We start from the raw sequence: 18,479 nt of genomic DNA on the forward strand, positions 1-18,479 counted from the left end.
AAACCCTGTCTCCACTAAAAATACAAAAATTAGCCAGGCGTGGTGGCGGGCACCTGTAATCCCAGCTACTTGGGAGTCTGAAACAGAATTGCTTGAACCAGTCAGGCAGAGGTTGCAGTGGGCCCAGACCATGCCATTGCACTCCAGCCTGGGCGACAAAGCGAGACTCCATCAAGGAAGAAAGAGAGAGAGAGAAAGAGAGAGAGAGACAGGGAGGGAGGGAGGGGACTTCATTATTTTTCCTATGGTTACAGCAACATGAATGCATCATCATGACTAATCTCAGAACTGTGTTTTCCAAGGCAGCACAATAGGTCAGTTTGGGAGGGTTGGAATACATATCATTCTAAACTGGATTATGAGCTCAAAATTTAGGCTTCTAATATTCTACGCAGTGATTTTGATTGTAAAGCCTCTAAAACAGCTTCTCAAAGTTGGGTTCCCAAAGATTCTGATCCAGCAAGGGGTAGAGAAGATTCTGTTACACCCCAAAGATTGCAGATTTAGAATAAGAGCAAGCCAGGAAGTGGCAATTCACAGCAAAAGCTGACATTTACTGAGCATACACTACGTGCTGAGCCAATGCCAACCACTTGACACACATTCACTGGATCCACCAATGTGAAGTGGGCGCTGTTACTATTGCCCCTGATTTACAGATGAGGGCACTAAGGCTTACGAAGGTTCATAACTTGCCTTAGCTCTCACAGATGATAAGACATGGAATTTGAACTCAGATCTCTGAATTTCAAGCCCATGCTCTATTACATACTTCCTTGGAATAAATTTAAAGATGGTGAGCATCTTGACCTTGAAAGACATTAAGAATAGTTACATAGACTAGATGTTTTAAATCCTGTGAAGCGTAAAAATAATAATAGGCTGGGCAAGGTGGCTTATGCCTGTAATCTCAGCATTTTGGGAGGCTGAGGTGGGTGGATTGCTTGAGCTCAGGAGTTTGAGACCAGCCTGGGCAGCATGGCAAAACCCCATCCCTACCAAAAATACAAAAAAAAAAAAAAAATAGCTGGGTGTGGTGGCATGTGCCTGTAGTCCCAGCTACTCAGGAGGCTGAGGTGGAAGGATTACTTGAGTCCAGGAGGTCGAGGCTGCAGTGAGCCAAGATTGTGCCACTGCACTCCAACCTGGGTGACAGAATGAGACCCCATCTCAAATAATAATAATAATAATAGCAATGCAGGAGCAAACCAAGTGTCTATCAACAGCTGAAGGGGTAAACAAAATGCAATATATCCCTAAAATGGAATATTGTATATATCCCTGCAATGGAGTATTGTTCATCTTTAAAAGGGGAAAAAATTCTGACACATGCTATAACATGGATGAACTTTGACGACATTATTATGTCCAAGTAAAAGAATCCAATCCCCAAAAAAAACAAATACTACATACTTTTGCTTGTAGGAGATACCCAAAATAGTCAAATTTATAGAGTCAGAAAGAACTGTGGTTGTCCGGGACTAGGGAGAGGGTGAATGGGAGTGAGTATTTAACAGGTATTGAGTTTCCATTGGGGAAGATGAAAATTCCAGAGATAGATGGTGGTCGTGGTTATATAACAATGTGAATGTACGTAATGAACATTGAACAACGTATGTAAAAATGCTTAAAAGCATAAATTGTAGGTATATTTTACCACAGGAAAAAGTCACACACACAAAACACGTGCGGCCTGGTCCACACACCAGTTAAATCAGAATCTCTCCATGGTAGGGCCTGGTTCTCTGTATTTTTTTTTTTTTTTTTTTATGACCCAGGTGGCTCTAATGAACACCCAAGATGGCGAGCTCCCAGAATTCATGACTTGGAATTCGGGAACTCACCTTGCTAGAAATCCTTCAGGTTGTTTTCGGTTCTCGCTCTCTCATTCACACAAGAGGCCTGAAAGCAGTTCCTCTACATTGCTGAGTCTTCCAGTCTGTTGCTGACTAAGGTGGCCCCAATCCAAGAATTAATGGAAGGTTCTGGAAGCAGAAAGCTCTGTGGTATACTGGGTATTTCTCTGGCTTGTGATTGTCTGCATACGTCTAATCCCTCTTAATAGTCCAGGAAGAGGAGCAATTATTACTGAAGTGCTGTGATTTCAGAATCAAGGAAGAGGTTCTCAGTGAAATCTATAATTCACAGCACTGCTGGAGTCCAGTATATAACTGTTTTTGTTTTTTAATACAGGGTCTCACTCTGTCGCCCAGGCTGAAGGGCAGTAGCATGATTGTAGCTCTCTGCAGCCTCAAACTCATGGGCTCAGGTGATCCTGCCACCTCAGCCTCCTGAGTATCTTAGACTACAGGTGTTCGCATGCATAACTTTTAAATGCGTATTTCCAGTCTTCTTTGGGCTAGAGCATGACTATTGGGTGACTATTAGCTGTGGGATGATAAAGAGAGTTTATTTTTCAAAACTGTGTGCTCTTTTTATTTTGAAAAATTGCAGACCTCAAACATAAGCAAGCAGATACCACAATGACCTATATAATCACCACGATGCATCACTAGTTAACATTTTTTGCCATTTTTATTTTTATTTTGCTGAAAATTTGGGTGTAGGTTGCAATAATGTCAGTTCTAGATAATGCAGCCTGTATCTTCTGATAGAAAAAACAAATCTTATGTAACCAAAACACAAGTATCACACTCAAGAAATTTGACATTATTATCTGACATTTACTCTACCTTTGAATTTCCACAATTGTCCCAATGATATCTGTCATTGCAACTTATTTGTTAATCCCAGACATGATCAAGGATCATACATTGCATATAATTGTTAGGTTTATCTAGTTTTCCTTAATCTAGGAGAGTCTCCTGATGTGGGTGGGTGGGTGGGAGTGCATGCCTTTCATGACAGTGACTTTTTAAAAATAATTCCAAGCCATTTGCCTTGCAGAAAATTACTCAAATAGAACTTACCCTATTATTCCCTTTTAATCAGAAAAAAGTGAAATATATTGAGATAACTACATAGGGCTGGTGCAGTGGCTCATGCCTGTAATCCCAACACTCTGGGAGGCTGAGGCAAATGGATTGCTTGAGGCCAGAAGTTCGAGACCAGCCTGGCCAACATGGTGAAACTCCATCTCTGTTAAAAATACAAAAATTAGCTGGGCGTGGTGGCACATACCTTTAGTCCCAGCTACTCGGGAGGCTGAGGCAGGAGAATGGCTTGAACCCAGGAGGCAGAGATTACAGTGAGCTGAGATCACGCCACAGCACTCCAGCCTGGGTGACAGAGCAAGACTCTGTCTCAGAAAAGAGTTTTACATGGGTAAAATGTCCTTGCCAGGGCATTTTATCAGAAGGCACATGATGTCAATTGGTCAAGAGGGCTTATTATTAAAGGGAGAACAGTATCTGACCTTCATCTCAGGAGCAAGCAGTCTCTGAATACCTCTTCTTTGCCTGGCACTGTGCTAGGTCCTACAGAACTCAAAGATGCCCTCAAAAAATTCACATTCTGTGGGGAAACAGACATACTCATTCACTGATTGAGTCAATAACATATTTCTTGAGCTCAATGTGCCAGACACCACTCTGAGTACTAGCAACAAGGATGATATTTAAATATTTAACAAGTTTGGCATGAGCACAGAATCAGAGAATCACAGAATCAGGGCTATGACTGCTGAGCCCAGTAATAACCCTTATGTTGCTGGATCATGGGGAAACCTGGGGAAATGCAGAGGAGCAAGCAGGATGGCTGGGATATTGGGGAAGGGGGCCAAGCTTCAGAGTAGCTGCTGTTTATCAGCGGGTACAAAGTATTTCAACATTCTAACAGCTGGGAATGACAGCCTTGGCTTGGGCATGGAGATGAATAATTCAGCCAAAGTCCCCGACCTCATGGATTGATCTTCTAGTGCAGGAGTGGGTGAACTTCTTCGGGAAATGACCAAATACTAAACATTTTTGTCCCTGCAGGCCCTACATTCTCTGGACAGAGAGACAAAGTCCCAACTGCTCAACTCTGTCTTTGTAGCACAAAAGTAGTGTGTCAGTCCATTTTGCACTGCTGTAAAGAAATACCTCAGGCTGAATGATTTATAAAGAAAGGGGGTTTGTTTGGCTCACGGTTCTGCAGGCTGTACAGCGTCTTCTTCCCATGAGGACTCAGGAAGCCTTTACTCATCGTGGAAAGCAAGGGGGAAGAAATTGTGTCATGTGGCAAGAGAGAGATGGCAAGAGAAAGATGCCAGGCTCTGTTAAACAACCAGCTCTCACGTGAACTAACAGAGTGAGAACTCACTCATTACTGCAAGGAGGGTCACAGGCCATGAATGAGGGTCTGCCCCCTCCCGACCCCAACTTCTCCCACCAGGCCCCACCTCCAACATTGGAGATCACATTTCCCCATGAGATTTGGAGGGGACAAACATCCAAACTGAGGTAGGAGGCGGGACTTGACTCCAGACCAGACTGAAGACTGGCTGAAACAGCAAAGAGGCACTCAAAGCTCCTCTCTATAAGACATGCTCACCGGTGCCGTGAGAGTTTACCATTGCGATGGCAACACCCTGAAGTTACCACCCCTTTCCAGGGCAATGACCCGGAAGTTGCCACCCCTTTCCAGGGCCACAACCCGGAAGCTGCCACTCCTTTTCAAAAAATTTCTGAACAACCTGCCCCTTAATTTACATATAGTTAAAAGTGAGTATAAATCTGACTGCAGCACTGCCTTGAGCTGCTGCTCTCAACACGCTGCCTATAGGGTAGCCCTGCTCTGCAGGAGCAGTCATGGAGCTATAACCCAGCCAGGACTCTAACGCCACCACCTCAATAAAGCTGCTTTCTTTTTTTTGAGACGGAGTTTCACTCTTGTTGTCCAGGCTCTGAAGTGCAATGTCACTACAACCTCGGCCTCCCAGGTTCAAGTGATTCTCCTGGCTCAGCCTCCCGAGTAGCTGGGATTACAGGTGCCTGCCACCACACCCAGCCAATTTTCTCTATTTTTAGTAGAGACAAAGTTTCACCATGTTGGCCAGGCTGGTCTCAAACTTCTGACCTCAGGTGATCCACCACCTCAGCCTCCCAAAGGGCTGGGATTACAGGTATGACCCACTGCTCCTGGCCTAAAGCTGCTTTCTTCTACCACCAGCTCATTCTTAAATTCTTTCCTGAGTGAAACCAAAAAACTTCCCAGGCTAGGCCCCAATGTTGGGCTCACCTGCCCTACAACAAAATTATATCAAATAGCCACAGACAATAGTAAATAAATGAGTATGACTATGTTCCAAGTAAGCTCTACTTACAAAACCAGGCAGCAGGCTGGATTTGGCCCATGGGCCACCATTTGCAAGCCCCTGTTCTAGTGAACCAAACAGACATACTTATTTGTCCTTTTATGCTACAAATACTTATGCAGCATCTTCTACATGGCAAGTACTGCGCTGGGCACTGGTATTGTGCTGAACAAGACAGACGACTGGGCACAGTGGCTCATGCCTATAATCCCAGCACTTTGGGAGGCTGAGGTGGGTGGATCACTGGAGGTCAGGAGTTTGAGACCAGCCTGGCCAATGTGCTGAAACTCCATCTCCACTAAAAATACAAAAATTAGCCAGACGTGGTGGCAGGAGCCTATAATCCCAGCTACTTGGGAGGCTGAGGCAGGAGAATTGCTTGAACCTGGGAGGCGGTAGTTGCAATGAGACAAGATTGTGCCACAACACTTCGGCCTGGGCGACAGAGTGAGACTCTGTCTCCAAAAAAAGAAAAAAGAAAAAAGACAGACGATGACCCCTGCCCATATTGCACTTACATGCTGGTGGGAGAGACAAAATCTTATTATGTAAATGCTAAGACAAGAGTCATTAGGAAATACAGAGGGGGCAGTTCACTCATCCTTAGAGTTTAGGGAAGGATCCCTGGAGGAGGGGATGACTGTGTTGTTTGCTTAGTAGCCTGTCAGTGAGACGAGCAAAGTCACCAGAGCCTTTTCACCAGGACAGCTGAGGTCCTCCATCCTTTTCCCTGTGGGTTGTCTGTCATCACCAGCTCTTCCCTTGTGTCCCCCAGTCTCTGAACAGCTACAACGACGGAGACTACGAAGGAGCCAGGCGGCTTGGGCGGAATGCTAAGTGGGTGGCCATCGCCTCCATCATCATTGGCCTTCTCATCATCGGCATTTCTTGTGCAGTTCACTTCACAAGGAAGTAAGTAGGCTTTCTGAATCCCTCCCCATGTCAAATGTCCTTTCTCAAATGCCTATTGAGATCTATTAGAGTAGATTAGTTAATGCTTCAGTCACAACCCCAAATCAAAGGGTTTTCATGTTTTGTTCTCAGAATAAATTTGTTCCAGTCCAGAGGGACACATCAACAGTGTGGATCTCCTAGTGCAGGAGCGCGTGAACTTCCTTGGAAAATGACTGAATAGTAAATATTTTTGGCCTTACGTTCTCTGGACATAGGGACAAAGTCCCAACTACTCAACTCTGTCTTTGTAGCACAAAAGTAGTGTGTTAGTCCATTCTGCATTGCTATAAAGAAATACCTCAGACTGAGTCATTTATCAAGAAAGAAGGTTTTGATCCTTCTTTAATCAACAATATGGATTCATTACATGGATCATGTAGGTCAGTGGAAGGTCTCTCCTCCACACAGTCACTCAGGGTCCCACGCTATACAAAGCTCCACTATCTTGCAGCTGCTCTATCAAGAACGGAAGTCAACAAACTTTGTCTGTAAAGGGCCAGATAGCAAATCTTTTAAGCCTTGTAGGCCATATGGTCTCGATCATGGTCTCTGGCACAGCTACTTAGCTCTGCCATTTTAGCACAAAAGCAGCCATAGACAATATAGAAATGAACAGGCGTGGCTGTGTTCCAATAAAACTTTATTTACAAAAACAGGCATCTGTCTGTGGGCTGTAGTTTGCCAACTTCAAATCTAGAACATGAGGTGTCCCCAGGCAAAAGCGGGGGAGAGGAAGACTGGAGAATTTCACATGGGCTTTTTACTGCCTAGCGACAAATGTCGCTTAGGCTCACATTGACTGAAATCAGTCACATAATTCCACCTAACTGTAAGAGGGTGGGAAGTGCAGGAGCGTGAATGGGGTATTTAGGATTGCTACTTGCTGTGCCCTAGCATGTCATCTGCTACATAAAATCCTACTTGCTTTTGCATCAGGCTAGCATAACTGTTCTTAGTTTAACAGCAGAAGAGTCACCACATATTTTTGTTATTGACCATGAGCTCTCATCTCATAGAGAGATGGATGCTGTTGATGTATTATTCCTCTGGACTGGGACAAATTTATTGTGATTTCTCTAACCAGCTCAGATGGGCTCCATCTGCTCAAATCAATAACACTTTCCATCAGAGGTTTGACAGTGGGCAAAGTCATGTGATAGACAACCCAGACCTGGAAATGACAAGCCCGGGGTCTTGCCGTGTAATTCCTGGTAAGACAGATAAGAATGCTGAGAAATTTTTTCACTTTTCTGCCAGAGCGGCATGGCTACTCCTATACCCTTGACCAAAGTCCTACACACATTGAGCTGAGAAGGTCAACCTCTTTCGTTTGGTTGACAAAGGAGGCTCACCCAGATGGGTGAGGGAAGAAGGAGACCTCTTTTGACATTCCAGATCAGCCAACCCAACCTTGGCAACCAAGACAGTGGCAGATGTCATGGTAGATCAACTTCCTATCAGACAAGACAGACCCAGGAACAATCAGTGTCAGCTGAGTAGAGGGGAAGATGTCCAAACAGCTAGTGTCACAAAAGAAAGTTCAATGGCTTTGGCCAAAGAAAAGAGAAAACGACACTCAAACATGAAAGAAAACTCAAGGTTTCTTGCCTGCAGGATGACAAATTTGATGTTGACCTGTAAAGAGAAAGATGGTTGAAGAATACATGTGAATGCACTTGACTATATTCTTAAGAGAAAGTGTAAGGTGCTTGTGAACTTGTGAGCAGGCGGCCCACAGAGTGTGGAGCTAATAGTGCAGTTCTGGCATCAAACTGCCTGGACCCAGGTGCCTGCCACCACTTATTCACTGTGAGACCTTCAGCCAATTGTTTGACATTCCCAAACCTCAGTTTCCTCACCTGTAAAACGGGAATAATAGTAGTACCCAGGTCATAAAGCTATTGTAAAGGTTAATTGGATGACCCACAGGATGTGTAGGCTGGTGTCTCTGTTCTTTTTAGTGGGTGCACAAAAATGCAAATGATGTATTAATCCCATTATTACTATTATTATCAATGTTACTGGGAAAGGACCTCATAATTCAAGATGCTATTAAATAGAATTCAAGTCTTTGTATGAGCCAAACTCAAAAGACAGTGTTCCAAGGGAATGAGGCCAAGCCTTGGCTTGACTCCTGGGAACCTGTGAAAATGCATACTGCCTAGATTAGTGTTTGGGCTAAGTAGGTTGTAATAATAGCCGCTGACACTAACATAGACCTTGACATAGGTCAGGTGCTGTTCTAAGCTCTTACGTGAATTAATCTTCATTGAGTCATCACAACAACCCAAAGAGGTAGATAGGTATTATTATCCCTATTTTGCAGATGAGGAAACCGGGGCTCAGAGGGGTTTAGTGACTTGCCCAAAGTCTCATAGCTAGTTAGTATAAAAGGTAGGTTTTAAAACCAGGATAGTGGCCAGTCACAGTGGCTCGTGCCTGTAATCCCAGCACTTTGGGAGGCCAAGGCGGGGAGATCACGAGGTGAGAAGTTCAAGAGCAGTCTGACGAACATGGTGAAACCCCACCTCTACTAAATACATAAAAATTAGCTGGGCGTAGTGGCATGCACCTGTAATCCCAACTACTCAGGAGGCTGAGGCAGGAGAATCACTTGAACCGGGACCCGGGAGGCGGAGGTTGCAGTGAGCCGAGATTGCATCACTGCACTCCAGCCTGGGCTACAGAGCAAGACTCTGTCTCAAAAAAACAAAACAAAATAAACAAACAAACAAATCAGAATAGTGTGGTTCTTCAGGCTATGTTCCTAGCCAAACTCTGCACTGCCTCTAAATCAATGTGTCCCATCTAGTACACCTGGTAACAAAGGCCAGTAAGTGGCACTTGCTTTGTGGCTAACTCCAGGACTTATTTACGGGGGAATGGTATGGTGAGGTTTCAATCTACAGAAATGTGTGATGAGTCAGGGCCAAGGTTCACAAAATCAGAGGAGTACAGGGGTCAGGCAGAGGACATACATGAAGTAGGCTGATTAGAGGACTATACAAAGTGGTGGAGACCATGTTAATTTCAAAAGCACAGTTTAAAGGAAGCGGCCATCATTCTGCTCCAATGGTGACCACTTAGCATGCAGGCCTTATGGGGTTCACTTTTCAAGAGGTGTTGGAAAGCTGGGTTTTTATGTAAAATCTCCTAATCTTTAGATGTTGACAACCAATTCACATTACTAAAACACATGGTGAGGACATGAAACAAACATTTGCAGGCTAGGCACTATCTACTTTGCAGTCTGTAGAGGACAGTTTGCTTTCAAAGATCAGTTTGCTCATGCACTCCATCCAGGAAGTGTGGCAAGGGATCTAGAGTGTTCATATGTAGACTTTCTTCAGCCTTCATAGATGTGTTTCTATCTGGGGATGGAGTGTTGATCTCTCTGCTTGTGATTTAAGCTTTCTTAGGAACAAAAGGTATGAGAAGGAGTAGCCTCTCTGTTCCTTCTTCCTAAAAGGCAGTGTCCACCATGGTTAGAGCTTCTGATTTAATACTAGCTTTACCAGGATTCAAATCCTACTTCTACCACACAGGCCATCTGGGCAAGTTATTCAACTCTCTGTTCCTCAATTTCCCTAACTATAAAATGAGAATTGAATTATTTCCCCATCTGTAAGGTCAAATTCCTTCTAGATGCCTTTCCCTCTGCTATTGAAGAAAACAGGCCAGGCACCGTGGCTCACACCTATAATCCTAGCACTTTGGGAGGCAGAAATGGAAGGATCTCTTGAGGCCAGGAGTTCCTTGAGCAGCCTGGGCAACATAGCAAGACCCCATGTCTAAAAAAAATGTTTTTTAATTAGCTGGATGTGCTGCCACACACCTGTATTCCCAGCTATTTGGAAGGCCGAGACGGAAGGATCACTTGAGCCCAGAAATTCAAGGCTGCAGTGAGCTATGATCACACCATCGCACCCTAGTCTATGTGACAGATTGAGACCCTATCTCGAATAGTAAATAGATAAATTTTAAAAGATAATTCCATGGAGAAACTCAAATGTAAAAGCTTTATCATGTGTGTGTATGACCAAAAGAGAGAGAGAGAGACAGAGAGACAGACAGGCAGACAGAGACAGACAGGGAAGAAAGAAGGAAGCGGGGAGGAAGGAACTAGCCATTAGAGAATGAAATAAATTCTGCCTTCCAAATAACATGGCCAATTTCTCAGTAATCCCTTGATATAAAATTTCCAGGCCTGCATTTATGGGAGGAACTAAATGGCAATGTGAAACTTCTAAGGCAGAAATTCAAAATTCTAAGGCAGAGGTGCCCAAGCTACATAAGTGTTACCTGGAGAGGTTTAAAAAATGTTAGCATCAGCCGGGCAGGGTGGCTGACACCTGTAATACCAGCACTTTGGGAGGCTGAGGTGGGTGGATCACAAGGTCAAGAGATCGAGACCATACTGGGCAACATGGTGAAATCCCATCTCTACTAAAAATATAAAAATTAGCTGGGCATGATGGCATATGCCTGTAGTCCCAGCTACTAGGTAGGCTGAGGCAGAAGAATTGCTTGAACCTGAGAGGCGGAGGTTGCAGTGAGCCAAGACTGTGCCACTGCACTCCAGCCTGGTGATAGAGCGAGACTGTCTCAAAAAAAAAAAAAAAAAAAAAAAAAAAGTTAGCATCCGAGCCTCACTTCAAAAGATTCCAACGTGCTAAATCAGAAGTGGGATCCAGGAACATCTGCAGTTTCCAGCTGCCCCTACTCCCAACCTGAGGATTCGGGCAGAACAGTCTTTGCTAAACTTTGGCAAATATCCTGCCACCAAAGTCCACAAGGAAGGACATGCAAATGGTGGCCATTTGTGGACAGTTTTCATTTACAGCAAACTCGTCATCCTAATCTGCTATGTCTAACCCAATGCTAAGAAGGGGAATGAAGTGCCACCTAGCAGGTGTACCCACAGGGAGGCTCTTTAGTAACAATCTACTTCTACAGAGGAGATGGGAAAATCTGACATTAGAGAACTCGAAGCCTGAAGTTGAGCCAAAAATCCATGAATATGTGAGTTTTCTGAGTTAATTCGTTCCAAAACGCTGTCTGGGGTTGGGTGTGGCAGCTCACACCTGTAATTCAATACCTTGGTATGAGGCGAGGGGATCTCTTGAGGCCAGAGGTTTGAGACCAACCTGGGCAACATAGCAAGACCCTGTCACTCCAAAAAATATTTCTTTTAAATTAGCTGGGTGTGGTGGTACACACCTGCAGTCCTAGCTATTTGGGAGGCTGAGGCAGGAGGATCTTTTTAACCCAGGAGATTGAGGCTGCAGTGAGCCATGATCACACCACTGCACTCCAGTCTGAGCAAGAGTGAGACCCTGTCTCAAAAAAAAAAAAAAAACTGTCTGAAGTAAACTCCTGCCTTTTAAAAAATTGTAGATTCCCTGCCTTTAAAAAAATCATTCTTTATCCTTATCAATAATGCTGTAACCAATATGTTAACAGATTGAAAGCTCAAATGGTTGAAATCCCAGGTAGTTTTCTTCCTCAGCATAATCTCAGATCATGATAGTCTTTACCCAAATTAATCCTATTTTACAGGATATCTACATAAGCCACATGGTGGCTGGGACAATGAAACACAGGGTTTCATGACATCAAATTCCTAAGATCTGGGAAGCATTCAACTGAAATATTAAACTGTTTTGGATAGAATGCTACATTGACAGCAGGGAATTGTTCTCATCCAAACAGAATCATGAACCTGCAGTCTTTCAAAGTCAGAAAACTCTCCGCCCTCAAGTTGCTAGAGGAAGTGAAGAAATAAATCACACAGGTGAAATGTCTGAAAATAGTAACTGTCCATTTATCAATCCGAGTAATTCAAATCCCTAGTCAAAACCAACATATTTGCAGGCTCGTGCTTCCTGCTGATACCTTGAGGACTCAAGCAAGGTTAGGTTATTCTAGGGATGTTTCTCAAAACACAAACCTCAGAGCCACCTATGACAGATTCATCTGGGATGTTTATAAAAATACAGGTTCCTGGGCCTCATTTCCTGAATAGCCTAGAAATATCACAAGCCACCTTCCCCCCAAAATAATTCTAAATATTCTACTAAAGTTGCAGAACTACAATGCTAGGATCTTGCATTTAATGAAGAACGTTCTTGCCTGTGTGGATATGTGCCAACAAACAATACTTTTTTACATCCCTAAGATAAAAGATAAACGGTTTTTCTTCTCTTACACAGTCAACACAACACGCTGCTGTGGCCAGATGTGTTTTGTTTCCCCCACACGCCAAGCAATTGTCCAGTGACTACCAACCGGGTATCCTATAATTTAGCTCAATTACCACACCATCTACTGGAAGCTAGGGTCAGATCCCACAGGTTAATAATGGTTTGGTCCCCCAAGACTGCCTCCCATTTTAGATGCTAATTGAAAGCCCCAGGTTATGACCTGTGCTTCTGACTGGCTGGCTGTAATTTGGGGGTTTTCACAACTCCCTTCTCAGGTACTATTAATGTGCCGGAGTGGCTCACAGAACTCAAGGCAACACTTACTTATGTTTATCCATTTAGTACTATGAATATTACAAAGGATGCTACCAAGGATACAGATGAACAGTCAGATGGAAGAAATGCTTAGGGCAAGGTATGTAGGAAGGGGCGTGGAGTTTCCATGTCCTGGCCAAGTGTGCCACCTTCTAAGTACCACCACACATTCAGCAATCCGGAAGCTCTCCCAACCCTGTCCTTTAGGGTTTTGCAAGGGGGCTTCATTACATAGGCATGATCGATTACATCATTGACTATTGGTGATCAACTCAACCTTCAGGGCATTTCTCCTCCCTAGAGTCCAGGGGGTAGGACTGGAAGTTCCAACCTTCTGACCAAATGGTTGGTTCCCCTGGCAATCCACCCCCAACCTGAGGCCATCCAGGAGCCCACCAAGAGTTACCTCATTAGAACAAATATAGTCCTATCACCCAGGAAATTCCAAGGGATTTGGGAGCTCTGTGTCAGAAACTAGAGTCAAAGACAAAACATCAAAACAAAAGATTCTCCTAGCACCCAATCTACAGGGGTGTCAGGAGCTCTGTCTCAGGAACCAGAGGCAGAAACCAAATATTTATTTCTTATTACATCACAATATTACACCTAAGATATGTGGTAGAAGCTTCAGTTACTGCTGCTTCCCTGGAAAGTTTATTTACCTCCCAAATTTGCCCTTCCACCCTCCCTTTTGGTTTTGGTTTTGGTTTTTGAGATGGGGGTCTTACTATGTTGCCCAGGCTGGTCTTGAACTCCCAGCCTCAAGTGATCCTCTCACCTCAGCCTCCTGAGTTACCTGGGATTACAGGGTTGAGCCACCACACCCAGCTCTTTTCCTCTCTCCTTGAGATCAGGTTCATGGTCACTTAATCTGATGCTCTGTGGAATTTGGTGGAACGTCCTTAGCAGCAAAAATAGTTGACCATGACAAAGTTTGGGTATGAGGCAAATGTCCTGTATGACAAATATGACATTCTCAGATGACCCCGGTAATCCAGTGGAGCTTCATGTTACTCAGGGGTGAAGTTCTCATGTCAGGGCACAAGGTGGGCTTTGTGTATAATCAAACTTGATCTTGGAAGTATCCATAGGAGAGGACCCTATTGGAGATTCACACATGGTATCTTGATGAGCCCAGCACAGCCAGTTGAATGCTTCCAGTGTTGGAAGAGGTGACTGTTCCTTGGGTTGAGAGCCAGCTGAAGTATGTAGCTGGGTTTAGGGTTCATGGCATCTGTTTAAACACTGGAACCACAATCTGGGCTCACATAGGAGGAACAGACGTGATAACCCCATCCATACTCATGACCATTGAGCCAGAAATGGTAGCCAGAAGCTCTAGCTCTATTTAAACAGCTTCTCTTTTTTCTTTTTGAGGAACATAAATAGTTGATCTGCCATAAGTTAAATGCACATACAATGCAACTTTCCTGAATGTATACCTCTGAGTGGTCTTGTTGAGGTATAAACATCCAGGTACACAGCTGTGTGTTAACAATGCTCATTTGCCATTCTTAACAACAGCCTTTGTGCTCCAAGGTTTTCATTAAGGAAGAACTTGACCTTTAAACAGGAGTAAGGGTCCCATGACTGTGTCTCATTAGCAGGCACAGAGTTAGAAGACACTGACCCATTCTGCACTGGGAAAGCTTCTCTCCCATAAGCAAATTGAAATGAATCCTTTCCTGGGCTCAAAATCTTCCTCAATTGCATCAGAATTGGAAGGAGGCATACATATCAAGGTGGACATGAAGCAAGAACTTGACCTGTTTTGTAGAAGTGTAAAAGCAAATCCCTCTTCTTTTCTGTATTGTTGGCTGGGGAAAGGCTTTCCGGGAATTGTTTTGCTCAGAGAATTTTTGTGATTCTATAATGAATAATGGGAATCATTACCTATTTCCAGAAGTTTAGAAGGGTCTTTCTCTGTTGGTTCAGGTAAATTGAGATGCAGACAAATCTGATCTAGGTTGCCAGCAACAGTGGAAGGATTTTTGCTTTGAAAAGGATATAAGGTAGCCGCACACTGATGAAGAAATCAGAATGAACATTAAAAAAATGCTCAACCTCATTGGTAATCAAGAAAGCACAAATTAAAGCTGCCAGATTGCAACAATCAAAAAGATGGGTAATATCAAGGTTGGCAGGAATGTGAAAAATTGGACACTATACCGGTGGTGAAAGAGAAAGTCGGGACAGTCTTTTGGAAAGTCAATTTGGATGTATCCAATAAACTTTAAAATGCTGTGGCCACCAATCCAGCAATTCTACTTCTCAGTATCCACCTTAGAGACAGATGCACAAAAATGCACGTAACACAGTAATGCTTCAACCTAGCTACATGTTAGAATTACCTGAGAGGGGGCGCTTTAAAAATATGCCAATGCCACTGGGCACTGTGGTTCATGTTTGTAATCCCAGCACTTTGGGAGGCAGAGACTGGATGATCACTAGACCTCAGGAGTTGGAGGCCAGCCTGGGCAACATAACAAGATCTTATCTCTAGTGAAAAAAAACTGTTTAATTATCTGGGCTTGGTGGCATGCACCTGTAGTCCCAGCTACTTGGGAGGCTCAGGTGTGAGGCTGGCTTGAGCCCAAGAGGTCAAAGCTTCAGTCCACTATACCTGTGCCACTGCACTCCAGCCTGAGTGACAGCACAAGATTCTATCTCAAAAAATTAAAATAAAAAAATTTAAGAAACAATGCCCAGGGCCCACCCTGGACCAATTAAATTAGAATCTCCAGTGATAGGGCCAGGCATTGGTGAATTGTAGGGCTCTCTGGGTAATGCTAATGTGCAGCCAGAGTTGTGAACCACGGATGTGCAATGATGTTCATTGCAGCTTTGTCTGCGATAGGGGAAACCTTGGAACAACCTAAATGTCCATCAATAGGCAGGTTAAATTAGTAGTCATGTATTCATATGATGGTATACCACACTGCAGTTTAAACATGGAGACAGGGCCAGGTACCCTGGTTCACTCCTATAATCCCAGCACTTTGGGAGGCCAAGGCGGGAGAATCACTTGAGCCCAGGAGTTCAAGACCAGCCTGGGCGATATAGTGAGAGATCCTATCTCCAGTTTTTTAAAAAATATAAATGTGCAGACATCCTTTTTTTTTTTTTTTTTTTTTTGACACAGAGTCTTGCTCTGCTGCCTGCTGCCCAAGCTGGAGTGTAGTGGCACGATCTTGGCTCACTGCAACCTCCACCACCCAGGTTCAAGCGATCCTCCTGCCTTAGCCCCCCTAGTAGCTGGGATTACAGGCAAGTGCCACCATGCCTGGCTTATTTTTGTATTTTTAGTAGAGGCAGGGTTTTGCCATGTTGGCCAGGCTGGTCTCAAACTCCTGACCTCAGGTGATCTGCCTGCCTCAACCTCCCAAAATGCTGGGATTACAGGCTTGAGTCACAATGCCCAGCCGACATCCTTCTTACTATGACTTTACAATCCCGGCATAATCTGGCTGCCACCTCCCCATTCTCATCTCCCAGTTCTTACTCCCTCTCTCTCCCTTTAACTCCCTCCAATTCAGCCACATCAGAGTCTTCTCTCTGAGGAACACACACATATTCCTGCCTCAGGGCCTTTGCACTTGCTGTTCCCTCTGCCTGGAACTCTCTTCCTCCTAAAAGCCACATAGCTGGTTCCCATCTCTCCTTCTGGTGCTTGTTCATGTTACCTTAACAAAGAGACTCTCCCTTTCGCCAATTTCACTTTTCTTCCTTACCACTCCCTGACAGATTATATATCTATGTTCTGTTTCCCCCTACTGGCATGAGAACTCCAGGAACATTTTCATTTCTATTGTTGCCCATAATAATAAAGCATGGCCCTTAAGGGTGCCTACTTACAAGCTAGACTGCGGGAGTTTCATTCCAGGTGCTTCCTCTAAGCAGCTGTGTGCCCTGGGGTATATCTTTTAAGCAGTCTGTGCCTCTGTTTTCTCATACATAAAATGGAAATAACAACAGTGCCTACCTCATAGAGCTGTGAGGGTTAACTTGCACAAAGTACAGTGCCCGGCACTCCGTACTCTCTAGGTAGCTGTTGGGTACTATTACTGTCATCAACATCTAGAGCAGTGCCTGGCGTGTAAATATGCACTGAATAAATAAATGAGTAAAACAAAAAAAGAAATTGTAGCATGATCCCATTATGTAAACACATACACATGATGAGTATATAATTTCTAAATGCTTACTGATCAGTTTCCATGCAGAGAAAAACACCTGGAGAATGCACACCAAACTGCTAAGAGTGCTACCATACTAACCCCTCAGGGGGGAGAGTGAGGTTCAGATATGCTCAAGAGGCATTTTGCCGTATTCATTTTCTTTGTTTGTTTGTTTGTTGGCATTTATCACGTGTAAGATAAAATACGTTTTCCAAATAGAATATGTTTTTCAAAAGGAAGCCCTTGCTTAGAGTCAGAAGTGTGCAGGAGAGCTTGTACATTTCAGCACTTGTTTAACCAGAGTAATCGCCATCAAATAAGGAAGCCATCAAGCTGGGAAAGCCGACCACGGAAGCTCAGCCCATGGTCTCTCTCTCTCTGACTTTCTCTCTCTGTCCTATACAGTGCCTGAGGAACCAGCGGTTGGTCAGCGGGCTGTGAGCGTGGAGGATGCACCTCATGCACACACACCCCAAAGGAGTTTCTGAGGAATGGATCCTTGACTTCAGACTGTGAGATCTTTTCCTCCAGGGCTCTCCAGAGGCAGGTCCCTGGCAAATGAACAAGAAAAAAAAAAAAAAAGAAGTCCAAATTTTTAGGAAATCCAAGCTGCACAGCCGGATCAGCCAAAGTCATTGATTTGTAAAAATGAAAAGAAAACAGAAAAAAGAAAAATGAAATCTCACTGTCTCAGTTTAGCGAGTCCCGTGGTGTCTACTCCTGTCCTCCAGAGGCAAGCCTCAGAAAATCGCGTAACTTTTCACTGGGGTGATCCACGGGGTCTCCGTATAGGGGGAGAGGGAAGTTTCTGGAAGAGCCGCAAGTGCTGGTTTTTACAATTTCAAGCACAAACATTTGCAGCATGTTTAAAATTGTCTAGTAGAGTTCAAGTTGTGGATTTGCGTTTCCTTTTGTTCTGACGTGTTGTAGCCTCACTTCAACCTTCAGTAACTCCTCCTCTGGGAGTCAGCACTCCCATGCCCGGAATTCACCCCTCTGGTTACCAAAGACTCAAAGAAGGGGCTTTTCTGGCCTTTTGTCTTGATCCTTATGTTTCCAAATAGGCCCCCTCTCTTGCTTGCATCCATGTTGGTCGACTTGGCCACAACCTCACTCTTCACTCAAACAGACTCTGAGAATGGACTTAGTGGCCAATTCTAGGCACATGAGCACCTTCTTCATCCCAGTGTTGGGAATACACTGGATGTATTTATACAATGTGCTTTTTTTTTTTTTTTTTTCAATCTCTCTCTCCTCTCTTTCTCTAGCAAGTCTCAGGCAAGAGGGCTTTCATTTTCCTGGATGCCACTTGGAAATGCCACCCATTGTATTTCTTTTCTGTCAAATGTAAACCCTTTAGAAGTGAATGCACTGGTTTAATGATGCCATTATTCTGCCTGCCAGAACACAGTAACCCCGTGTCTCACAGAGCATGAGGGGTGTGCCGCTGGTGGTACACAAGATCACTTTTCAGTAGTTGCTAGGAACAACTTTAAGTAATACCAAATCCCAAAGAATGTTTCCCCTTTCCTATTCTTTTTTCATCCTGATTATAGCAAGGAGAAAGTCTCT

General features: G+C 44.1%; 1 protein-coding gene across 2 annotated transcripts in view; it reads left to right on the plus strand.

Annotated features, from left to right (window-relative positions):
- TMEM233 (transmembrane protein 233) overlaps nucleotides 1-18,122 on the plus strand; it is a 47,719-nt gene extending 29,597 nt beyond the window's left edge. The window contains exons 2-3 of one of the 2 annotated variants that reach the window (XM_032241296.1): nucleotides 6,033-6,169; nucleotides 17,313-18,122. In XM_032241296.1, the coding sequence (XP_032097187.1) occupies nucleotides 6,033-6,169; nucleotides 17,313-17,319 (144 nt within the window). In that variant the 3' untranslated portion in view covers nucleotides 17,320-18,122. Of the gene's footprint in view, nucleotides 1-6,032; nucleotides 6,170-12,423; nucleotides 13,481-17,312 lie in introns of those variants that run through there. The other variant, XM_032241288.1, reaches the window with a different exon arrangement.
- The last annotated feature ends 357 nt before the right edge of the window (nucleotides 18,123-18,479 follow it).

Source organism: Sapajus apella, unplaced genomic scaffold (genome assembly GCF_009761245.1).
Source record: "Sapajus apella isolate SASKATOON/1434 unplaced genomic scaffold, GSC_monkey_1.0 scaffold2, whole genome shotgun sequence".
NCBI lineage: Eukaryota > Metazoa > Chordata > Mammalia > Primates > Cebidae > Sapajus > Sapajus apella.